At 37.5% G+C, this 26,349-nt stretch overlaps 2 protein-coding genes across 3 annotated transcripts in view; both read left to right on the top strand.

Moving 5' to 3' along the window:
• LOC136830226 (cytochrome P450 4C1-like) overlaps positions 1 to 18,739 on the top strand; it is a 33,052-nt gene extending 14,313 nt beyond the window's left edge. For both annotated transcript variants that reach the window (XM_067089525.1, XM_067089526.1), the window contains exons 4-13: positions 6,452 to 6,533; positions 10,277 to 10,392; positions 10,843 to 10,933; positions 11,595 to 11,780; positions 13,513 to 13,582; positions 13,768 to 14,000; positions 14,954 to 15,132; positions 15,277 to 15,445; positions 15,602 to 15,781; positions 16,920 to 18,739. In XM_067089525.1, coding sequence (XP_066945626.1) covers positions 6,452 to 6,533; positions 10,277 to 10,392; positions 10,843 to 10,933; positions 11,595 to 11,780; positions 13,513 to 13,582; positions 13,768 to 14,000; positions 14,954 to 15,132; positions 15,277 to 15,445; positions 15,602 to 15,781; positions 16,920 to 17,086 — 1,473 coding nt within the window. In that variant the 3' untranslated portion in view covers positions 17,087 to 18,739. The remainder of the gene's footprint in view (positions 1 to 6,451; positions 6,534 to 10,276; positions 10,393 to 10,842; positions 10,934 to 11,594; positions 11,781 to 13,512; positions 13,583 to 13,767; positions 14,001 to 14,953; positions 15,133 to 15,276; positions 15,446 to 15,601; positions 15,782 to 16,919) is intronic.
• Positions 18,740 to 22,422: 3,683 nt separating this feature from the next.
• LOC136830234 (uncharacterized) overlaps positions 22,423 to 26,349 on the top strand; it is a 45,574-nt gene continuing 41,647 nt past the window's right edge. Inside the window, exon 1 of the mRNA XM_067089533.1 lies at positions 22,423 to 22,659. Coding sequence (XP_066945634.1) covers positions 22,615 to 22,659 — 45 coding nt within the window. The 5' untranslated portion in view covers positions 22,423 to 22,614. The remainder of the gene's footprint in view (positions 22,660 to 26,349) is intronic.

Raw genomic sequence — 26,349 nt, 5'->3', positions numbered from 1 at the left:
TTTGTCTTTTTGCCTGACCTATGATAATGTGCTCTGCATTTGCTTTATTTATTGCTGCTACCTCAAATTTAAATTCTTCACATTTTTTATCATTGGATTTGTGATCAAAGTGACAATTAACACACTTTGGAGCCAGAGAGCATAAACCATGTTCAGGGCTGAGCAATTAATACAAACTCGAGGGTTTTTACATTCTTGATGAGTGGCCAAACCTGAAGCAGTTAAAACACTGCATAGGTTTTGGGTTGAAGGGTCTTACTCTCACTCTTTCATTTTCAAATGTGACATGGGATGGCACATTTGGGTCCTCGAATGGCAAAATGATCATGTTTGCACTGCATATCTTTTTTACCTTCAATGCTGATGGTGGGCTCACCTCTAAGATTTTTTCTTCTGTGAATTCATATTGGTCTTTGTCAAAGATTACCCCTCCACCAAAGCTGAAGTTCATGTGGGGTCTGATCTCTTTTAGTATTTTATTATCTTTAACCTGCATCAAACTCAACATCCTGTGCCTGGGTCTTTGATTTCGCATGAATAAGAAATTTTCCTTTACCAAATCGAGATATCTCACCGATCTTTATGCTTCCTACATTTTTCTGGAGGTATCGACTGAATTTATAATAGTTATATTTTTCCTCCTTCGCTATTGCTACCACCCATATGATCCCTTGCTCAAATGTTCTTCTATTGGCTTTGATGTCTATCTACAGCCCATTCAGAGGGTACAGAGACGACCATATTTCTAGGAGTTTTGTTAGTCAAACTTCCTCTCATGGCAGACTGGCATATTTCTAGTGTCTCAATATTGCAGCTGACTTTGAAAGCATCTTCATGCCTTTTAAAAGTAGCCCAAGCTTCCCACTTAGCTTCTATTTCTAAATAGTTCATTCTAATTTCTGTTAATGGATCAAAGGTACTCAGTATAGTAGAGATGGTTTCATAATCACATTCGACTGGTAGATCCTCAATATGCAATACTCTCAAATCTTTCACATTACTGATTTGATATTACTGCGCAGGTTGTCTGTGGAGGTTACAGTGGTCGTCAACAATGCCGAGGAGGTCCCATAAAATGGCCCAGGGGTACTTGAATCTTTATTTTTACTTGTCATAAAGATTTGAGAGGGAAGAAAAAAAATCTGAAAACCTTAAAAAGATATCATCAGCCTATCATGGAGTTTATTCTTCCACCAATGTCACAAATGAGAGCTGACTCCCAAATGTCCACGTCCCTATCCTACCCCACAGGGAATGGCACAAAATGATTAGAGTGGCCGAAGTGTAAGCCAAACCCACTTGCTATGGCTGAGGGTAACCCCCAGTCGTGGATGAAGATGTGATTGATCATGAGGGGATTAGGGGCTGGAAGACACAAACAAGTAAAAAAAGAAAAGAACATCTCAATTGTCCGCTGAACTGAAGCCCAACATTCGCGAATCACCTCGCCCGAAACCTGAGAGGAGATGTTACGCTGTGATTAACAATTTAAGTTTCTCACGTCATTGGCCTACTGAACCTGCCATTTCAGTAAAACATAAAAGTCTCAAGATACAACCTAAGGGACCAACAAAACTCTCCCCAAGTAGGGGGTTCAGGCTCGCCGACCCTCTTATCCTCCCATGAACTCCACCCCCGCTGCAAAAATTAAACAATTCATTTCTCATCTTTATGAAGTTGCTATGGATAGGGGTTTTCGACCCCCTCTACAGCATAAACTAAAATTGATCACAAAAACAAAAGCTTCAGAACAGGTGTTCTCTCTGAGTATTTAATATTTTGTGAGGCCTCCATTTACCACAGCCTGCATTCTTGAGGGGTAACAAAAAAAAAGCTGAGACTCAAGATACAGCACTAATCCCTTTCTTCGGGACCAACCTCCCATAGTTCACTGTGTGGGAACTTTAAGATACTACCAATGTTTTCACACACATTAAGGTCAGGGGGTTTACGGAAGAAGACCACTGTTTCAAGCCTCCTGTGTCTGAAGAGCCTGAAAGCCATCCAAAAATGTGACTTCTTCAACAGATAACACATTTTCAGCCGAGTGAATGCCCACCCCACAGTTTCTCTGAAGGCCAACCCCCATCCACCACATAAATGATTGGCAAACTTAAACATTCATTTCTCATCTTCGATGAGCGCACATGGATATCATCTAGATATAATTTTTTTATGATTTGGCTTGACTGTGTAAATAAGAATTATCTGATCGAGAAAGTCGATCCCAAACATGAAACGCCATCCCAATCTGGCCATAAAACCATGATGGTCTTCTCTCTGTCTGAGTGATTCAGTGATAACATGAAATGACTTGATACCAGATTTTTTTCAACTCAGAGCACTCTTCTCTTCCTCATTCAATGCAATTTATGTAGATCACTTGGTCTAACCAGTCGCCTGAAAGAAAGGACTGGGCCTTCCAAGATTCTCCTCTTTTGCAATGACAGTCACAAAAGGATTAATCTCTTTAATGTACAATAAATAAAGGTGATCCCTGGCCTCTCTGAAGGTTATATCCGTGATTCGGTCAATCCATCTGATTTCCTCAGAGTTGTTAGCCATGGTTATCTAACTCCGTCACTCAGACTGAAAATACAAGAAATGTAAAATGAAAAATAGCTTAATAAGAAACTTAAAATAATTAATGTTTATATGCCCTGTGGAAAAGAAACACCCGGTAGATATAATTTCTTGGAATCAGTCTCAAGTGGAAGAAACCTCCTCTGGCCTCATGATCTCTGTGATCAGTGCATGAAGACTTAGAGCACCTCATCGATGCATTATCACATCATAGCGAAAGGGGCCCTTTCTTTCTGTGGCATTGCATATTTGTATAATTGGGGACCTCTAAGATCCTACCCCTGGGAAAAAACAATTTTATAACAAACATTATTCACGATTCTACTGTGATCATAAAATTGGGGACCTTAGTTCTCACCCAAGAAAACAATTTTATAACGAACTTATTTGCTTCTGTCAAAATCACGCGAATTAGCGATGTAATGCTCCTCCCCTTCCTCCTATACCTATGTACAGAACAGAACGGACACAGTTACAACCTCCTGGCTGGACCACTGCATCACATCCCCCCAACTTCATGATTCTACTGTGACCTGCAACATTCGCTACAATCTTGCAATGGGCTATGATCACATCCCCTTACAGGTGTCATTCAGTACCCCATCCCTCCCTACAGTGAACCCCCTAACTGATCACCCACCTGCTGTTAACTGGGATTTTAAAAACCAACAGAAAACCAGATCCTTTAGGGAAACCACGGAAACCAGGCTGCGGTCAATAGCTCAACCGGCAGACGCCTTACTTTGCACTAACCCAAAATTTAGAAACGATCAACACAGGAGAGACCTGAAAGAACTGTATTCGAATATAATTTCCGCTATGCTCGCCTCTGGCAGATGTACCTTTAGATCTCGTCAAGGCAATTCTCGCAATATACCTGGATGGAATGACTTGGTTAAAGATCTTTATACACATTCGTGAGAAATGTTTCTACTGTGGAGGCAAAATGGTAGCCCGAGGGAACGACACTTTCCACTGCTAATGAGGCAGGCGAGAGCACAGTCCAAACTTGTCCTTAAGCATTGCAGACTGAATGAAAAGCAACTAAGAGCTGATGCAATATCTAGAAAATTAGAATCTGGCAATTAACCCGTCTTTGGAAGGACATTTAATCCCTAAATCCCAAAACTAAAAAGCTATCCGAGTAGGGGAAGCCGTCAGTGACGAGGCTATCGCAAGAATGTGGGGCGATCACTTCAGCACTGTCCTGAACTGCATAAACGACCAAGACTCCCGCAGGGATGTAAATAACCTCCTTACTGATAATATTCAGTTTCATTTCGCTGATTGTATTACGCCAGGTAACATCAGCGATGCTACAAAAAACCGACCTAATAATGAATCGCCCGACTGCGATGGTCTGCCTGCTGAAGCTTTCAAATTCTGCCATCCGATAATTTACATTTTGCTAGCAGCTCCGTTCAGTGCGTGCATAATTCACCAGTTTCTCCCAGACTCCCTACTCTTAGTTCACTTAATACCATTAATAAAAAAACAAGCTAAAGGATGCAGGTGACTCTGGCAATTATCGCCTGATTGCAATTACTACAATTGTGTCGAAGATACTTGAGTCTGTTCTTCTAGAGAGACTTCTCCCCTTTCTACATACTACTAACCACAAGTTTGGCTTTAAAGCAAACCACTCAACCGACACCTGCATCTACATCCTGAAAGAATTGCTGAATTATTACCTATCATCAGCCTCTCCTGTTTTCCTATTTTTTGTAAATGTAAGAGAAGCGTTTGACAGAGTAAACTACCTGAGGCTCTTCCTGGAGCTGCATAAACGAGGCACACCTCTATATCTAATTGGCGTCTTATGTTGTTGGTTCTCCACACAGCTATTCTGTGTCAAATGGGGTAACGTACTGTCGTACACCTTTGGCTCCCTAAATGGGCTCCGGCAAGGGGGCATTCTCTCTCCATACCTGTTTAACACGTACAGATGCCCTGAATGTAAAACTGAACTCACTCCCAATCGGATGCACTATCAACGAAACAACAATAAACAACCTCTGTTACGCTGACGATATGGTTCTGATTTCCCCATCAGTGCAAGGTCTCCAGTGACTCATCGACACCTGCCTCCAATATACAGAGGAATTTGATATCCTATACAACAAAACCAAGACCCAGTGTATGTCGCTGCTCCCGAGATCGCTTAAGCATATTGCAGAACCACTAATTTTCCTCAGAAATCATCGTCTGGAATTCGTGCATGAATTTCCGTATTTGGACCACATTATCACGGACGACCTAAAAGATACAGACAGAACAGAGCCGTAAACTATGTGCAACTGGCAACATGATTGCAAGGAGGTTTGCCTTCTGACACCGAGAAACAAAGCTGCTGCTCTTCCGCTGGTACTGCTACAATATATATGGGTGTTCCCTTTGGAAAAACTATATCCGAGAATGAGACGTATCACTGTTGTTCACAATGACATTCTGAGACGCCTCACAAACACTCCTCGCTATCACTCAGCCACGCAGATGTCCATAGAAAACCTCCTGGATAATTTGAAAATCATTGTGAGGCGAACAATGTCCAGTCTGATCACCCGACTGAGAAACAGCAGCAATTCGATCATACAAAGCATCCTAAGCAATGAGGCAAGAAAAAGATCTAAATCGTGGGAAAGATGGAATAATGACGCGTCTGTTCCTTAAATCCTTATTTTAATCTTGCAATTATGAAATGTCATCTCCAGAATCTGTCATTATTATTATTATTATTATTACAAGAATACCATCATCCCACTCTAATCATATTATGGGCAAACCGGATAGAATGCCGCGAGTCCTATCCTAAGAACCGGCCCCCTGGAATCCGTGGCCCAGCCCTAAAGAATCGTTCCACCCTTGAACTATCAATCTGATATCTCTCAGGTCCAAACGTTATCGGGTTGGTGATGATCCTACCACAGTCGTGGGCCACTATTTAGCTTCGGATATAAACCCAGTCCGAGCTATGATATCTTTTCCTATTTAACAGTTCCAATAAATTTTAGCAAAAGTGGAAAATTCCACAAACATTAATCCAAATAAATATATAATGATATATAGGACTCTTGGACTCAAACCCAGGAACAAATTCCTGGGGTTCAAGAATCCCCCTCACCAAGTCAAGGTGGTCCCAAGTCGAGGGGGAGTAAAGCGTAGTAGATTCTCATTAAATGTAGCTTTGTTGAGACCCAGCTACACATTATGCAAAAGATAACCTCATAGCAACATAAAGAAGTGTGCTGGATTCTGACTGGCTGTTTGAGCAGCCCAGCCAGCCAATCACAATTCAGCACAGCTTTTGCCCTTCTGCATCATAAAACTAAATAATAAGAACTACTGGATATACAAACCTCCTAATCAAGGTTCACTGTAACTTTACTCGGGATAAATGGAAAATATTTAAAGCAATCTATTTATATGTGTGAGTGTGGGAGTGTCTATCTTTTTTATTTCCATTTGCTTTTTAAGGGGGGCTGGACTGAATTGCTAAATAGTTTTTTTTTTTATCTTTATGATGTTGGGGTTGGTCGGGAAAATGGGTGTGCTGATGCTAAAGTGACAGGATGGCACTTTGACCTTTCATCCACTAGTATAGTGGTTAGTGTCGTGGCATGCCATTCAGATGTTGCAGGTTTGCGTCTCCCCGCAGGGCGATGAAAAATCACTGGCTCTATACCATGATCAGTTAAAGCTGCAGCGTGGGGTTTGCGGTGGGAGGTTTGAGCCAACATTCTGTGGGAGCTTAACTTTCAAGTCAATGGCCCCTGTGTGCTTGTTCCATGTGAATAGTTTTCATCTACTGAAATAATTATAATAATAACATTAATAATAATAATAATAATATTAATCTATGAATTTTCAGGTAGATGCCATCGCACTGCTTCCAGGCCCTAAAAAGCTCTCAGCATTCAGGTACTCGAGACTAGCTGGCACCAATGCTCCAGGTAAACAAAAACTTCATTCGTATAATATAATATATATATATATATATATATATATATATATATATATATATATATATATATATATATATATATATATATATATATATATATGTGTGTATATATATATATATATATATATATATATATATATATATATATATATATATCAGATACCCGTGAATATAGCAATCACTATATCCTGGAAATAAATCACACCTATAGGAATTATACATATATGATTAGTGCATCTCCAAGTCCTGATTTGAGCCTGTGCCTTTTACGCTTGATACTGAGGTGTCAAGGATTTATCCACTATGCAATCAAGATCGATAGTTTTTTGGCCAAATCCCTATAAATGACATAGGCTCGAATCCTGACCAGGGCAGATGCACTTATGATATATTGTTGTTCCCTTAAGAGTGCAAATCATTCTCAAGGTTAAGTGAATTCGAAGTTAACGGGTACTTGTTGTCTGATATTTGAAAATATAAAAAAGTTATGTGCGTATTAGTAAGAAAACTTGTCATATATATTTATATAAACATTTATATATAATACATATACACACACACACACACACACACATATATATATATATATATATGTATATATATATTATATATATGTATGTATATTTATTTTATTTATCAATTACGATGTATGACAAACGAATCGGTGTTAAAGTGAATATATATATATGTATATATATATATATATATATATATATATATATATATATATATATATATATATATATTATAATATATATATATAGTTTTACTAATACTTTTTCTTGATAAATTCACTACATATTTTTTTTATTCTGTACGGGCAAATAAAAACATAAAGAAAATAATCCTATGAGACCAATTAGTTCTGTTGGTTCCATAACTTATAAGCTTTCAAAATCTCCGACAAAATTATTGTCACCATTGCTAAGAACTATTTCTGTTACCCATCTTATCAATTCTTTAGATTTGACTGACAAAATCAAGGGTATTACAATCAATCCAGATTCACGGTTGATAAGTTTCAATGTGTGTTCCTTATTCACTACAGTGCCCACTGACTCGGTATTGGAATACCTTAAAGATGAATTGCATAAACTTGATTTACCATTAACAGTTAGCCAGGTCATAAAATTAATAAGATTGTGCATATGTGATTGTGAATTTATTTTCAACGGGGAATTTTTTAAACAAACGTTTGGGATGGCAATGGAAAACCCGCTTTCACCCGTTCTTTCAAATTTATATATGGAATTTTTTTAACTCCTTTACATCCCCAAGATTTTCCATTTTCCTGTAACATGGTACCGTCATGTTGACGATATTTTAGCCATCATACCCAGAGATTTGGATGTACATAACATATTGGCTCAACTAAATGATCAAGTCCCTTCTATTAAATTGACACTCGAGTTAGAGAAAGATGAATGTGTGGCATTTTTGGAAATTTATATTGAAGAGGAACCTTTTAATTGTAAATTTAGTATTTATAAGAAAAAGACTAATAATCTGACATATGTACACCATCATTCAGGGCATCATATAAATATCAAAACTTCAGTTTTTTCATCACTGTTTCTTCGAGCCTTGCAGATGGTCAGTCCTGAGTTTTTAGATCAAGAATTCAAAAACATCAGAAAAATATGAAGGGATCTATGCTATCCAACCCACAATATGGATATTTGTTACAATAAAGCTATAAAAACCTATGAAAAATCGGAAAGGAAAAAAAGAAGTGTCCTCAAACACCCTTTGTTTGCCACAACTTATTATATTTGGAGCTGTAAAAGCTTTTTTTAAAATTGTTTATATAAATGCATCCTTCACATATAATAATATAAAAAAACATGCTTAGAAAATATAGCCTCCGAAAAGACAGCAATATTGTATGCAAAGTTCCTTCTATGGATTGCGATTTATTTTAGTTGGGTCAGACCAGTAAAGAATTAAATACCAGATTAAAACAACACAAATATTCAGTAAGAACAGGTCAGACTAATAATGTTCTATTTTTGTATCTAAGTGAAAAGTCTCACAGAATAAATTGGACGCAAAGCAATGTAATATTAGGGAGTAATGAAACTATTTCTAGGAACTCTTTGGTATCCACTATGATTCAGTTGACCTGGGGGAAGAACCTAAATTTACGCCAAGGATTATTTCCTTTTGACCCTGTAATAAAACATATGTTCCTGAAGGATTTGAAAGACAGAATAAAGAGGATTACCAATAGGTAGATTTCGATGTTAATCCGTTGACTGTTCTGTGACCTCCCAACCTTTTTGTATTCCCTTGGGACTTATACCCACCACGTATATACACCCCTGTCTTTGTATAACTTTAATTGCTGGACCATGTCTTTGAAATAAGACGAAAGTACTTAGCATCTGAATTGTTTCACTTTTCCTTTTTTCATATAATCATCACGTTTTTTTTTTTTCATGATTTAAAATCAAATATATATATATATATATATATATATATATATATATATATATATATATATATATATATATATATATATATATATATATTCATACATATATATATATATATATATATATATATATATATATATATATATATATATATATATATATATATATATATATACACATCACTTTAACGCGCGATTCTTTGTCGCACACCACGTGAAAAAGTTGAAAGAGGTCACTAACTTGATGGGCAGTCTTTCTAAAGAAGAAAAATCTCAAGCAAAAGCAGACATCCACACCAGAGAACAGTATTCTAGTAAAGGAAGGGCAAGTGACCTAAAACAGTTTGCATTTATTTTATCACTGTTGTAAATATATGAAGCCTTACGTACAATACATAACTTCCGTGCGGCATTTGCTGACACTTTCATTAGATGTTCGTCAAAAGTAAGATGTGAGTTAAAAGTTACACCGAGTATAGTTAAAGCTGCAGACCCATTCAGCAGTCCCATCCACTTGAAGGGGGAGGACAGGGTGCAAAATCTGTCCGAGATCTACTAGTCAATAGTTTTTCGTTTTACCAGAGTTCAGCCACATAGCCCACCGGCTACACCATTCATCAGTCCACTCCATGTCACGACTGAAACTAGGCCCACTAGGGGTAGCTTCATCTCTCACAGGTGGAGAGTCGACAACACCCACAAGCGTTGCATCATCGGCATACTGAATAATCTTGTTTTCCAGGCCAACAGCCATACCACTTGTAAACACCAATTAATTACCTATGCGGGTAATTAATTCGTCCCAAAAAGACTACTTCTCAGCCACTTTCGCTTTAGTGGCTAAAAATGATATCTCTGACAGAGTTATGCAAAGATATCAGAATCTCCGAAAAGACAAATATTCAGAAGTATAATTTCCATAGTCCTCTAGTTTGGAGTTTCCAATACTTTGTTTGAAATCTCAGATTATAATTGTTGAGGTATCTGTTTGAGAAGTACCCCACTCAACCAGTGCCAATCGCTTATTTGGAAAAAAAAATCCAAAGCAAAGAAAAATAATAAACAAAATAAGGAGATGCGGAAACACTGAGGGAAGAATACCGTGGACTAATCAAAGTATCTAAAGGAATCGTGTGATTTTAATTAATTTTTGGCAGCAGTGAAATTACCAAATGGTTAAGAATGAAAGATATAGAGTCCTTCACTTACTCTATGCTGACATAACCTTTGTCTAAAACCTCTCGTGGATTCTCTGATGATTCACTCATGCTCCTCTTTGATCTCCTTGCAAATGCTAGAGAACTTCCTCCTTCGATCTGGAATGAACTACATCTGGAGTTTTAAGGCTCCCATATATCAGATACAGATGGGGTCAATGAGCCGCGTACATGCTATCAAAGCCAGGGCTGCAGAGGTGAGTTCAGTGTTCTATAGTAACTAAAGGTCCATCCACTCTGCAGTAAAATATATCGTAAAAACGCATTGACAACTTATTGCACACATATCACAAATAGGTTAGATACATGTCAACGCCTTACTGGTAGTCCTTCCAGAGCTTCGTTCCATTATCCACTATTTCTCAGAGATCGTTCTCCACTTACGGTCGTTGAATTGCTTTCAATCTGCTTGTGATATGTAAGCGATGAGTTTCCTACATGTGTTGACGGCATGTTTTACTGTAATGTGGACACACACTTAAAAACATAATCTTGCATAATGGTCTAACCCTCTAATAAACAGTTAGTTACAGTTCTTAAATGCTGATACCAGTTCCTTTTTACGTGATATAAAATGCCCCTATATCATTTTACATTTATAAATTCATTTGGCCTCTGTAATCTCTCTTGTTCTGTTTTCTTAACAGTTGATACTGAGTAGTAGCAGGAACATAAACAAGGCTGACGGCTATAAATTTCTTCATCCATGGCTTGGTACTGGCCTTCTAACATCCACCGGTAAGTATATTGCCTTTCCACTCTTAAGGAAACCTTCCCAAGTGCTATTGTTCCAGTCTCTGCTGCCTGTGGCTTCACTTATCAGTTCTAAAATGCACGGATTGCAGTACTGATTTCTTCAAGAAAAAAAATTTATCTTAATGATACTTTATTTCGGAGGTCTGCCATCGACGATCGACAATAAAATGTCTTCTAGCTTTTCCAGTTCTGTGAAATGACATATCTCTAACCATAATCTCTCAGCAGCAAATGCGATGGTTTTCACTTTAGCTCAAGGAAAACATTCAATGAAAGGCAGGGTAACTTCAAGAAAGATACTGTCAAAATTCTATTTAAAAAAATATTGTAGCAGTTTTCACTAGCATTCTCTCACTAGAACCTTATTAATATATTCACTCAATTACTCTCTAGGCCATTTTAGGATTCACTTTGATCCAATATCACTGACATCAAACTTCTAGGGCCTTTTGCAAGTTCAATAATGGCCATTCATGTTTTTATACATATCTGAAGCCCTGTTCAAACTGGGAAGCAGTTTTGACCAGTCTCTTTGTCCACATTCTTTAATATCACTGAAATACAAATATAAACTTCTTTTAGGTAGTCATAAGTAATTTCTGAATAGAACAGATAAATAAAAACAAAGCTCATTTCCACAAAGGGGAAAAATGGCAATCAAGGAGGAAACTCCTAACACCAGCATTCCACTTCAAGATCTTGGAAGATTTCGTTGATGTCTTCAACAGTCAGTCCAACACTTTGATCAGGAAATTAGGAGAAAAAGCAGATGGGACTACATTCGATATATTCCCTTATATCACTCGCTGCGCATTGGACATAATCTGCGGTAAGTTCGGATTTTCCTGAAGTTAAATTCATGACATATGCTACTGAAATAAAGTTTTTACATTTTTATCTAGACTTGGAATAGGCCATAGGGTAGGGTAAATATCTGGAGTCTTGTCCAGGAAACAACAGAAGAGAAAGTTTCAGGAAAATCGACAGAGGGAGAGACATTTTGAAGGCTTTCGCATTAAAAGTTGAAGAAATAAGAAACTACTTTCGAGGAGTCGAGTGTTCACCTTCCTTTCGAGTAGAAAGAATTAAGCGGAAGTGTAAGTTCAGAACTTATCAACTGAGCAAAAAAGGAGAGGAAGCTTAGGAGACTCCTGCATTATTTCTTCAGAAATAATGCAGGGTATAGACCAGGACGGATGCCTTTCTAGTATTCAAGGGTGTAAAAATCCTGTGAACCTTGCAAGGAGAAAATTTTGGGGATTATAAATAAGAAGGGCCAAGTAGGATTTGGAGCGCTTGAACCACTAAAAGAAAACTGACAAACGGAAGCCGTAGAAAGTAAACTTTCCACTAATGAATACAGCTATGGTCTGCAACGAAGGGAAAGGGAAGGATATCTGGATTTGTCTCCCAGGACTTAGATTATTTCAACACATTACGAAACCAGAAGTCTAGACTTCTTTACGATATGCATTTTTTTTCCTTAGAGCAAAAAAAGTATCAAGATTCCTAGCAAGATAGAAATAAACTGATGTACCCGCTCCCTCTGTAGCAGCAGTGGTCAAAGCAGTGGTTAACAGAGTGGGAGAACTGAAGGCAGAAGTCAGAGATATTGTTTGCAGAGATGATGTTTTGTAGATGTTTGAAGGATTGGAGATGTAAAAAAATGGAATTAGGAATACTGACTGCACGATCCTGGCTACCCAGCCATGCACTGGTTATGTTCAATTGCAGAGTCAAAATAACAGGCAAGAACTGAGGTAGCTGAGCAACGTCCGTTGAGTTGGTAACAAATGCAGAAAACAGCAGTTTTCAGAAGTATTTTTAGTCAGATTGTACCACAGATAAGATGTTAAAAGCTCTTGAATCCACCTTTAGGGGCAACGGCGGCACAAAAACACAAACTGACCCTTAAAAGTTAATTGTAGTTCATGGAATGGAATATAAAATTTAGGCCAAAGGCCAAGCGCTGGAACCTATGAGGTCATTCAGCGCTGAAACGGCAATTACAAGTAAACAAGATTTGAAAGGTGTAACAGGAGGAAAACCTTGCAGTTGCACTATGAAACATCTGTTAAGAGAGGGTAGTATGTTAGATGGAAGAAAGAGAATATGAGCGGAGGTACAATAAAAAGAATGAAAGAAGTTGCAGCTTGGGGCTGATGGAACGCTGCCTAGAACCTTAATTAATGCCTACAGTGCACCGTGTGAGGCGCACTGACGGCACTACCCCCCTACAGGGTCTATCGTAACTCAAGGTCGTAGCGCGTAACCTCAAGAGGTCAAGGGGTGTCTTCTGAAACATTTTGAAGAGCAAATGAGCAAATCCATAATGTCTGAAAAGTTACTAGAAAAAGCGTAGTAGCCATTACAATTTAACTGGAATTTCCTTTTTGTTAAACTGGAAATCAGGATACATAAATGTTGTAATTAAATTAATACTTTCATAAATATCATTTTATTGATAAACGACTGTAAAAATACAATGTTAAAAATGTACACTGAAGCACGACTCAACAGTCTCTCTCTGTGATTATCTGTACTCGATTGTTTGTTCACAGAAACAGCAATGGGTTGCACAGTCTCTGCTCAGGAAGACAAGGACTCTGAATATGTGAGAACGTTAACAAAGTAAGTTTTACACAGTTTTTTTTTTTTAGCTTAATGCTTAAGAAAATAAATTGTGAAGTGTGGTTTTCACAAAAATGCTGCTTTTTCTGCCTCATAGCTGCTGTAATCTATGTAGCACAAATATACAAAGCAGGTTTAATCTCATCGTGTTTATCCAACGCTTTTTTCAACACTGGACCCTATAGGCTGATGAGATTGATACGGGAGAGGCTCTCCAAGTTATGGCTTGGCATACCGTTCATTTTCAAGCTACTCGGTTATGCTAAAAGGCAAAAGGAGTACCTGGCCATAGTGCACGGCTTTACTCAGAAAGCCATCGTGGAAAGGAGAGCCATCAGGGAGAAACAGAAGTTATATGAATCCCAGAAGGAAAACAGCTCTGATCCCAGCACAGAGCAAGATGAGATTGTGTTCAAAGGTTGGTAGAATCATCTGCTTATTTCGTATGCAGTAGGATTACCGGATATTTACGATTTGGTGTGTTTTTTTTATTTAATCTACACATCTCATTTTCAAGTGAGAATGTTTTGTTTAACTAAACTTTCATCATGACGGAAGAGAACAAACCCTCATTCAAAAAAATTTCTGGCACAGAAATTATCTGGATATGTTCTGGCAGCACAGGGTGACTATGGAGTATTTTTTTCTAAATGTTATTTCTTAAGTAAAACAACATGAAAATACTTAATAGCAGTGTTTTCTTTTCATACTTGGAGCTCTCTGCCTAATTACTTGAATTACTTTACGGCCGAGACATCATATCTTGTGATGCACACATTCATATAAAATGTTCTGATTGCCATGTATTTTGTGAGAGCTATAATTTTTGCGTGTTTGGGCATAAATTTCAGGGCGTTCCCCCCAATTTCCACTACACTGGTCCCAAAATAATGATCCAGTAAATGTGGATACATTTCAAAATCTTACTAAATTCCTCTTGGTGGATGGCTATTTAATTTCTTTTACTTCATGAAATTTGGCAAATCAGATTTTCATCTGCTTGGTCACTCCATGTCCGGGTAGTCTGCATTTTCGATGGGCTCACTGTGACGATGGAATGGTCAAAACATTTCACTTTATGTTGTGTTAAAATGGATATCTTTGGAAGATACAGATACCTCGTGCTCTTACTTATGTAAAACTTTTACCATCATATCCTTTTTGAAAACATCAGATTCTCTCATTTCATTATAAATAATATAACTGCTAAAGCTCGGCAACAGATAACGAAAGCTAGCTAACGGCAGCTTTGAAAAAGAGTACCCTAGTACAAACTTGAGACTTCCGGCGTGAGCTTAGACCCGACACACATCCTTTTTTGTCTTATTTATTCTTGATTTATTCATTCTTTGTTTGTTCTTTCATGTCAAGGGAAGAAAAAGTTACTGGCCTTCCTGGATCTCCTTCTTGAATACTCCGACGATGGCAAAGCCTTGACTAATGAAGAAATTCAAGAGGAGGTCGATACATTTATGTTTGAAGGGCATGACACAACTGCTGCCGGTATCAATTGGGTCTTGTATTTCATGGGTTATTATCCAGAGATTCAGGTGAGATGTCTTTATTGTACTTTAATTTCCTATTTTCTGGCCAAATAACAAAGTAACAAACAAAGAATAAAATGTCTAGAAGAAAATAAGTTTGGAAGTCAATTCATTCAGCTATATCCACAGACATTACCTCCATACTAACAGGAAAAGGTCTATGAAGAACTGACTTCAGTTCTGGGAGATCCAGATCAGCAAGTGACAATGGCTGACATCAGAGAGCTCCACTATTTGGACAGATGCATTAAAGAATCCCTTAGACTTTACCCTTCAGTGCCATTTATGGGGAGAAAACTGACCGAAGACATTGTCATAGGTAAGTTTATGTATGAGGACAAGATCCTCAAATGTTTTACAGAAATGAGATGAAACGCATTTAGAACTTACGAAAACCATTTATGACAATGCATATCGTCTTTCCCATATGCTTACAGCAATACAAAGTTCAGTTCAGACCTACGCTCTTCTTCAGATAATTACAGAGTACCGGCTGGGGCAGAGGTTGCGATTCCACCTTACGCTATTCATCGAGACCCTGAGCAGTTCCCAAACCCTCAGATCTTCGACCCTGATCGCTTCTTGCCAGAAAACTGCAGAAAAAGGCATCCATATGCTTACGTACCCTTCAGTGCCGGGCCAAGAAACTGTATTGGTATGTAATATTACTACTCAGAAGACAAGTCAAGGATACTTCTTTATTGCCCCTTGAAAAAAGGAAATCTAACATTATCTGCCACATACACAATCGCGCATAGCTAATACATTAGATAAATAATGTGACTCATGGATCATTTTTGACAGCTTCTGTAACTTAAAAATGGATACAAAGGGGTACTGCATCACCTACTAGTGTAGTGGAAGGTATATTACATGTTACTTTTTAACCGGTCTAAATATTACATTATAAACAGTCTCTGTTATTCGATCCCAAATAAATACACATATTTCACAAAAGTTTTCTAAAGACCAGTAAATGTAAATATTCCATTATGGGAATCATTTATTTATATATAATATTTACATTAGATATTAATCATATTAAATGTGGCTTCATTTGTACTGACATTATTTAATGTGTGAACTTTTGCAAATCTACATTCCACTGCTGTTGCGATAAACTTATCACTATAAAGAAAGGCTGACACTTTTACAATATTCCTTATCAAACCTCATCTCTAGTACTTCTGTTTCATTTCAAAAACGTCATGCTCACAAAATCTAGTACAAAGGCCCTTTGCATGTTTATCATACATTGGAAGACTACTCTCGCCATTATTGAATAATACCTTATCACTGAAAGCCATAGCTGGTACTAGACAAGATCTAGAGTAGTCCCCATTAAAACTTCAATAGAGATTCATACTCTGTTGAAGAGCCATGATGTCATTGTCCAATATTAGACATAATATTGGAAGTAATTAGCAACAGTGGAACTATTAACATTCTGTACAGAGTCAACACGTGTGCCCTTAACTGAAAACCTGTGGGACATTCCTCATAGCGATGTTATCATTGTTGATGGTAGTAAGTTTAAAAGAGACTTCTCTTGTGCCATCAGTTTCAAAGTATTTGTTTTAGCAGATCCTTATTTATTTAATTATTTACCTATTCATTTATTACAACTATGCTATTCTTTCATTCAAGGCATACTATTCTGCAGAGACTTAATTCTCTAGGTAAAATCCTTTCAATGCATGTGAATTATAAATGATTCATAAAATTACGCTAAGAATATTCGTAAAAACACAATGCATAAAAACGACCTGAGTTTGTCCTTCCTTGCCTCACAGGTCAAAAATTCGCCATGATGGAAGAGAAGGTCATTCTGAGTAAGATCCTGAGGAATTTCAGAGTGGAAAGCACCATCAGGAGGGAGGATCTCGTCGTCTCGGCAGATCTCGTCATAAGACCAGAACATGGAAACTTTGTCAAACTCTACCCTCGATCTAGGGAATAGCCTCACCGAGCATTTAATCATAAGCTCAAAGTATTATGGTAAACTCGATCTTCAGTCTAAGAAATAAGCTCGCTGGAAATTCGCCATAACACCAGAGAACAACAAAGGAAAATTATGCCAACCAAGCATTTCGATTCGGAGATTCAACCAACTGGAAACTATTAAACCTCATGATCAGTAAAGGGAAATTGTGATGCATAACTCGACCCTATAAACAAAAATCTTCGGAAATTAATCTTGAGATCAGAACAGGGAAATTCTAACCCTGGCCTTCAACCTAAGTAATAAATCCATAAGGCTATTTAATTGCAGCATCAGAAAACAAAAATTGTACAAAACTCGGCTTTTGATCTAAGCAACAGATCGACTAATCATTATTTAATCGTAAAACTATCGAAGAGAAATTAAGTACAGCTCGACTTTTAATCGAAGAAAATACATCTGGTTAGGACTGCTTGACATGACACCCCCCCCAAAAAAAAACTTAAAAATTATGTAATAATTACGCTGAATATCACTTAGTAGCATAACTACAAGAGATGACGTTCGCCAAATTCCACTTCGGATCAAGGGAACAGATATAATGAATATTATGTCTTCATAAACACTGTTAATATTATGAGGGAAAAAAGGAATGCCACATTAACAGAAAAAACTACTGGTTTTATTTCTGAATCCTTATAAATGAATGGCAAAAAGTACGTGGGAGTTTACATGTAGACTCTATAGCAACAGTTTTAGGCCTAAAAGAAAATACGGTGTACAAAACAGCCCATAGAATATTTAGAGTATAAGGAAATCAGATTTCTTGTCTAAGAAAACTTAGCAAATGATGTAACTGATCGCCATAAAAACTGAGGTTTTATCACTAAAACCTCATTTCAAAGAACTATATTAAATCACAACTTGGTCATTAAAATAAATGGAAAATTAAGATATAGCCGATTTTGACCCTAAAGTAAGAAAATTACGAAACTCTTTCGAATCTAAGCAAAAGGTGCTAGGAATCAAATAATCGAAGATAGTATGTGGATGGTTATATTCCTTCGCTGTAACCTCCACCATTTATTTTCCTCATATAATTTCATATTCACTCTAGAGATGAGGGAGGGAGGGAATATAAAAGGCCAAGCGCTAGAACCTCAGATGGGGTCATTCAACCCTTTCAGCTTTGAAAAAAGTTTTAAATGTGTAACAGGACGAAAACCTCGCAGTTGCACTTTGAAACAATTGTAAAACGAACGAAAGGGGTTGCAACTAGAGGCCAAAGGGACGCCGTAAAGAACCTAAAGTAATGCCTACATTGAACCACGTGAGGTGCACTGACGGCACAACTCCACCCCCGTTCCCCTACGGGATCCAGAGAAGAAGAAAAATAGAAAAGTAAGCCAGGAAAGACAAAAGCCACATATCCATGCGGTCATTTGCTTAAATGAAAGCTAACCCCTAAATCGCATCTCTAAGCATGCAGGATTAATAGAACTCTATTTGTGCTGTAAGTATGCATCTCGACTGTCGCCGTTGTCATGGGTTGAGGTTTTCCACAGAAAAGTCAACAATCTCTGGTTTGGTTACACTTTAGTTTTATATCTTGCAATGTTAGTTTTATTAGCCTCAAGAGTTATTAAAATTTTATTAAATGTTCTTACAGTGCACAATTTCTTTCGTTACCGATGCTTCTTATCCTTACCTCAGGGTAAAAGAACGGGTCGGTTATATCTTAATTTTTTCGTTATTTTACGGAACAGCTAAGATCTTAAATTAGGTTTCAAGTGATACAAGAGTCTATATTCTCTTCTACACAGTTTTTATCGCGATCAAGGACATCATTTGCTAAATTTTCTTTGATATTGTTATTATTATTATTATTATTATTATTATTATTATTATTATTATTATTATTATTATTATTATTATTATTCAGTAGATAAAACCTATTCATATGGAAGAAGCCCACAGGAGCCATTGACTTGAAATTCAAGCTTCCAAAGAACATGGTGTTCATTAGGAAGAAGTACGAGGAAGTGAAGGGAAGTACAGAAAGGAGAGATCCCACTTATTAAAAAAAAAAAAAAGTTAATAAATAGATAAAAATGTATTAAAATGCAAGGAGGATAGTATTAGGGTAGTGATGCATTGCATTTTCGCTTGAAATTCTGAAGTTCCAACTGCACGAGATCCTCTGGGAGGCTGTTCCACAGTCCAACGGTGTGAGGAATAAAAGACCTCTGGAACTGACAAGTTCGACAGCGAGGCACATTTACTGCATATTGGTGCTGCTGTTCAGCGCATCTGGCTGCTCTCGACAAACAAAGGGGATCAGGGATTAATTGTGAATGTGTAAGATCTCTGTTGAAATACAACTTCATGAGAAAGTGGCAAACTAGAGATAAGTCATAACTGCTACTATTAGGAAACAGAAACCTACCACCACGAACCACTCTATCTAAAAGGGATAAATCTCTGGCAGAAGAAGACATCCACACCGGAGAACAGTATTCCAGTAAAGGCAGTACAAATGACCTAAAACAGGTTGCATTGATTTTATCACTGTTATAAATATACGAGGCCTTACAAAAATACCTAACTTTTTTATTATTATTATTATTATTATTATTATTATTATTATTATTATTATTATTATTATTATTATTATTATTCAGAAGATAACCCTATTCATATGGAACAAACCCACAGGGGCCATTGACTTGAAATTCAAGTTTCAAAGAATATGGTATTCATTAGAATCCGATCCGACTTCCTGGTATTTTAATAAAAATGCCCTTTCTCTGGTAGGGATTAACTCGCAGCATGTGCAGAAATGAAGTAAACAAACTGGGAAGCAACACTCCAAACTGATGATGACTAAAACAAACAAAAATAAGTTGTGAAGTTTTTGACAAAAACTGCTGTTTGAGGATGTGCTCACATCCATCATACCTCCAAGGTTCACATTATCAGAAAAGGATTTCGTTAAAATCTAATCTCGACTTCTCAGTCCCCATTCACCATGCAACTACAAAATATGCCTTCACATATGTTCGTAAGGATTAAAGATTTCACGGGGTTGCAGTCATATACTGCAAATATGCGCACAGTGGAAAATAACGTGATTCATCTATCACGGTAGGCTAACACTATCAAAGAAAAATCATGATACAGATACTTTCAACTTATATTTGATATCCCTTTGATCACATACATATTCTCTCTGTAGCAGTTATTAAGGTCTTTATCAACCAAGCAAAGTTAAGCAGAATTTGAAATAATATTATGATAGGAGAAAAAAAAAAAAAACTCATTCACTCAAAAATTTAGTCATGCTTTGTAGCTAAGTGTTCGTGAAACCCTACGTTAGAGACTGCCATTCTGCTTTCACTAGTTACTGGTAATGAACAAGTCAAGTCTAAAACTAATGCTCCTTTCTTTTACCTTGCTCAAGTCTCTGATAACATTAAGCTTTCATCCCGAACATGGATAATAATTACGCCTTTTTTTTACACCTAGTTCCACCTTTCGCTATAAACAAAAAATGAGACCAGACCATTATTGATATTTAAAGGGTCTATGAGACCCAGTAATCATAAACACATTACAATTGCAAAGGACAATAATTTGTATTTGATTATCATAAAGTCTCTAGTAGCATAAGCCCTAACAGAACAGATACCGTACTTTCAAGATACAACAAATTCATATCGAAATTAAACCTACAAAAAGGGGGTGGGTGGTTTGTTGGGCAGTATAACTAAAGAAGTTAAGGTATATGAACCGTTTTAGTATCACGAAAAGTATATCAGGTCAAGCAAGTGCCAAATTTACTTATTAACTCGTTCACAATGTATTGGTTGCTCAGGTCTCTCTCTCTCTCTCTCTCTCTCTCTCTCTCTCTCTCTCTCTCTCTCTCTCATGGATTCTTGAGTATGTTGGAAGTTTCTTATGGTTGCAATCCCATATCCAGCTTTCAAAGTTCAAATTGCCGTCACGTTAGTACAGGACACACAATCCTATGATTAATCATAATACAATCAGCAATAAAAGTTATCAACACACACTAGTTAACTAACATAGGAATGAGAGTACAAAACCTATAAAACTCAAGTAATGGAGAATAATCTTACTTACTGAGAAAGGAGGTGATCCAAGTCAGTATTTCGCAACGCAGAAGGAGAAGAGAGTGTATTAATCCGGTGTTCCTCAACACAAAACCACACACAAAAATGATAGATAAATGCACTTCACATCATAAAGCCAAACGAATCTTAGTCGCGGGTAACAGCCATGCCTTCAACTTAAGGTGGTTTGGTCGACAATCAAAACAAAACAAGGACTACCAATCAGACGAAGACGTAGTGTTCTTTGGTTGCTGTAACACTCCAAACAAGCAGCGAGAAAATACGTTGGTAAATCCGACCAAGCTCTATAACTGAATACACACCTTCCCTCAAAATTATTTTGAGTCTTATGTACAATACAGGCTTTTGTTGTTCCGCATTTGCTAGTCACTGTTTGATCTAATGGTCGTGGCATCTGAATGAAAATGCTATGGATGAAAATTAATGTATTTCTTGCTAAAAAGCAAGACACACAACGGTGCTACTTTGGCACGTTATCACATGGCGGAAGCTCCTTGGGACGCCGTGTTTAGTACTAGCCTTTCGGGGATCAAAGTATTTTATACGCCCATTTCTATATTGTGTGGTCATCGTGCGGCTGTCTCCTTTACATTTACCATACGGTGGCTTAAAATGTAATACTTTGATCCTCGAGGGGCTAGTACTAAACAGGCGGCCCAAGGAGCTTCCGTCAAGTAGATAACAAGCCAAGTAGCACCAACGTTCAATGGTAAGTTGCCACGTTTAATAGGTATACTCTTGTAACTCTCCCGAAGAGAGAGCATACTCTTATAAGCAGAACGCATAACATGCATTTTTTTCTCTTATACACTACAATGCCGGCATGGAAAAGATAATTAATAAAAGTCAACACGCATACCTATAGGAAATTTAAGAAATGCACAAGAGAGGAAACTTGGTTCAATATTGAAAAGATAATAATGACTAGTTAGTGATCAATGATATGAAAAGATTAAATGGGGAAGAAACTAAGCGTTTTATTTTGTGAAGTGGGAAATGTAAATATATTACAATTTTTACTCTATTGCCAAGTATTCTATAATATCAGAATCGATTTAGTGTCATCCAGCAGCCACACCAGGAAGATAAAGAGGAACTAACAGCTAATGTCTTACTTTCCATAACTCTGCCTTAACAAGAAACCGACAAGAAGACTTAATTTTTCGAAGCATGTGGTACCACCAAGTTCTCTCTGCCACCAAGGGAAAGAATGTAACTTTAACGCGCACAGTCAGACACACTTACCACGAATGAGGGAGCCGTTTAAAGGGAATACCCATTAACTACTACTATTATTACCTCTCCCACGTGAAAGCCTCGCTACTGCTATTAGCTGCCAGGTGTTACTGTCAATTCATTTACGAAAAGGCCGTCGATTTTTGTGTGAAAAAGATGAAACTTGTAGAGAATTTGGACGAAGAATCTCTGAAGAAATTTGTAAGTAATTATACAATGAATTTTCTATGCTTAACGAATGCTCGAGATGTAAGATAGACCGGGCCTAGGTTAGACCTGCACTTGCATAATGAGAGCAATGGTGAGAGAATACGTGCAAATCACAAGAGTTTGAGAAAAAGTCAATACAATTAGGCTTGCAGCATAACCTCAACCTAGGAAACGATACGATCTAGAGACCCAAGTAAAAAACCAAAGCTTTTAGGGGTGAAATAAAAAACCAGTTACTTGCGCTAACGAATCTTGTATAAAATAGGCCAGATTAAACCACAAGGTAAACAGATTGAATAATTACATTTTTATAATAAAATTAAGTTTTATATATACTTACCAAGTAATTACTTAGCAAACGATTATGCTCGCACTGCATCCAAATTCAAAATTCACCAGTTGCAAAGGGTGGGGGTGACAGGTACCGCCCACTGCAACGGGGTGTGTGTGGGTGTAGGAGCAACAAACCACCAGCAACGTCATTCTGTTTTATTGTCGCACAGTCCATGAAAAAGGGGAGGATGGAGGGCTCTGATTCATTAATTACTTGGCAGGAATATATAAAACTTAATTTTATTATAAAAATGTCATTTTTATATAAGTAACTAACCAAGTAATTACTTAGCTGAATCCCACATTGCAAGGCGGGTGGGATGAATGGACTGATCTATTAAAAAAAAACATTGAAGGAGTAGGGTAAATAATCGGGCCATGACACATTGCGTAATTCCCGCACGCTCTGAACACTTCCAGAAAGTGCATTTGAATACAGTCCCATCAGCATCAGTGAGACTTTGTTCCCCCTCTACATAGCATGCCAAGACCTCTACGCTTCTATCAAAGTAAATGTTTTCTCCTAAATTACAAAATAATGGCACACTTCCGATTAAACTGAGGTTCATTAAGGTTTAGCCGTGCACGGTACTAACTTACGGGCCATGATGCTCTCAAAAGTTTTACTTAAAACCTTAAAAGTAAGCGAGTGACGCTGTCTCTATATTTGCTGAGTCACTTGTGTAAACAGACTGCCCATTTCCTGTATTAAACCTGCAAAAAATTTGTACCCATAGATGCTGATACCGTTTCCTTTACATCAGTGGTAAACACTGGTGGCTATGGATGGGGAGCACTAGCGAATTTTCAGGATGCCTGAGGGCTAGATATTTAAATAGGTAGCTAAACACCAGAATAAGGATTTAAAGTGAGTAAATGTATTACGTGTTCATTATAATTCATTTGAAAATATTGTCGGAACAAATCAGATTCCTGAGACAAATTTCAACACTCTTGCTGTGAATATTACGATGTAGCTGTTTTTTGCGTTTTCCTATTGTATTTTTTATTTATTAATTTATATTACATACAGTGTAATGTATATGTATACATATATATTACATACATAGTGTAAGTTTTGTCAAATATAATGGTGTTTTAAGTAATAATTTTGGATTTAAAACCTTTATTTCAGTCGTGTATTTTGACATCATGGCATTTTGACTCTCATACCAATTCTAGATAAATGTCATTCTCAACTTTCTTGCATTTTTGCCAAAGTGGTAACATTCATATGTACACATTACATTTCTGTGAAGTTTACATAGTAACACGGACTTAAATCAATGAAGAGCCTTAACAACAAAATACTGCATTATTATCATGAACAATTCACTAATGCGTCGTCCATTCTCTGATGTTTTTGGCAGCCAGATGTACAATAAGGCTGGAAAATTGTTCCCGCCACAGTTTTGCTACTTTGATGGAGTAAAGTGCTGTAAACAACCATTCTCACCTATTTTAAGTGGTATTTTGAGTGAATTAAGAACAAAATGCTTATAGTTACAATCAAATAAACACTGTGGAGCTTCAGTTGTGATGTCATTAAGGTTAAAACCACAGTTTACAAGGTAAAAATGCATTTCAGTTCCACCACATGACAGACGGGAATTCCATGTCTCATACTTTCACTAGTATAGGCAACAAAATGTTGTTTTATTGTGCTGATTACAACTAAAATCTTGAGTAATATCAATAAACATTACATATATACACAATTAGTGTTCAGTACACCATTAAATGAGCGCTGGGAAGGAAGTGTCCAAGTGCCGTTCAGGGGGCATCAGCATTTGGGGGAATGCCAGGTTGGATTCAAAATTGCCTTGAACACTTTATTTTACAAAGACTTCGCATGCTTATTTTAGTTTGTATGGCAGTTTCCTATAGCTCATTTTGTTAATGAAACTTCAATCTTTTGGAAGGTTTTCTTAAAGGTTTAAATTTTGTTGTTGTTTCACCAATTAAATATCAAGTGAAAATTCAGCGATCGATATGTGTCATGCCCGATCATTTACCCTAATGACTTGAACAGAAAAGATTGGCTACCACTGAAACAATACTTGTCACTACCTTACCTGGTAAGAGAACTACAGTAGGAAAATACTGCCTCTGGTTGGTGCTCATCTTAACCTGCAGTGGCGTGGCGAGAAGCTGAGAGTCGCCTTTTCATCAGTGGAAGTCTTGCAACGATGTGCCTGATCGCTGACAAGATGTATGCAGGAAAAAAGTTGCCCTTGGTCTGGGCACAGTACCACAAATCAACAACCAGAATTCACCATCACCTACCCTGACATGACAAATCACTACCCATCCAAAGAACTGGTGGGTACTCCAGGTACAAAGTACCCCTGGGCTCCCCAAAAAACTCGACACCCTACATCAAGGCAAAGAGACAGAAGAGAGACAGGATCTCTCATATGCTTCTTCCCCCAACACCATGCCAGCCACTGCTAAAGCTTCAAGGGTACTGCAGTTTTCAAAAACTGTCTCCACTTCTTTCAGATAATGAGATGTGAAGATCAACTTGCACCTCCAAAAGGTCGACTGAAGAATAGACGAGAGGTATAAATTGTGCTTGAAGGCGAGAGAGGTAGCCACTACTCTAACTTCATGAGCTTTAACTTTAAACAAGGGAAAAGAGTCTTCCTGAATCCGGGAATGTGCTTCGAGATCAGGTATCTAATAAAGAACGAAAGGGCATTCTTTGAAAGGGGACGAGAAGGATTCTTGACAGAACACCAAAGGTTGCTAGCAGATCCTCTGATCTTCTTGGTCCTATGTAGATAGTACCTCAGGGCTCTGACTGGGCAAAGAACCCTCTCTTCTTCATCTGGGCCCAGGATATCCATTAAATTCTTAATGTGGAAGGAGCGAGGCCAGGGCTTAGAAGGTTCCTCATTCTTGGCTAAGAAGCCTAAGTAAAGGAGCACACTGCATCTCCTTGGGAGAAGCCTACTCTCTTTTCAATTGCATGCAGGCCACTAACGAGTTTGGCCGTAGCCAGGGCTACTAAAAAGGGTCTTTTGTGTAAGATTCTTGAGGGAAGCAGAGCTGAGTGGCTCGAAAGGGGGGCATGTAGGCTACTAAAGGACAACATCCAAGTTCCAAGATGCTAAATCAGACTTCTTCTGCTTGGAAGTGTCGAAAGTCTTAATGAGGTTATTAAGATCTTGGTTAGAAGAAAGGTCCTTACCTCTGTGTTTAAACACCGAGGTAAGCATCACTCGGTATCCTTTGATGGTGGACAAGGAAAGACTTCTAGAGGTCTTCAGGTAAAGGAGAAAGTCCACGGTCTGGGTTAAAGATGTCTCTGAAGATGAAATGTGATGTCTGTTGCACCACTGACGA

Source organism: Macrobrachium rosenbergii, chromosome 46 (genome assembly GCF_040412425.1).
Source record: "Macrobrachium rosenbergii isolate ZJJX-2024 chromosome 46, ASM4041242v1, whole genome shotgun sequence".
NCBI lineage: Eukaryota > Metazoa > Arthropoda > Malacostraca > Decapoda > Palaemonidae > Macrobrachium > Macrobrachium rosenbergii.
The sequence above is the reverse complement of the archived record's forward strand: the minus strand, read 5'-3'. Positions and strand labels throughout refer to the sequence as shown.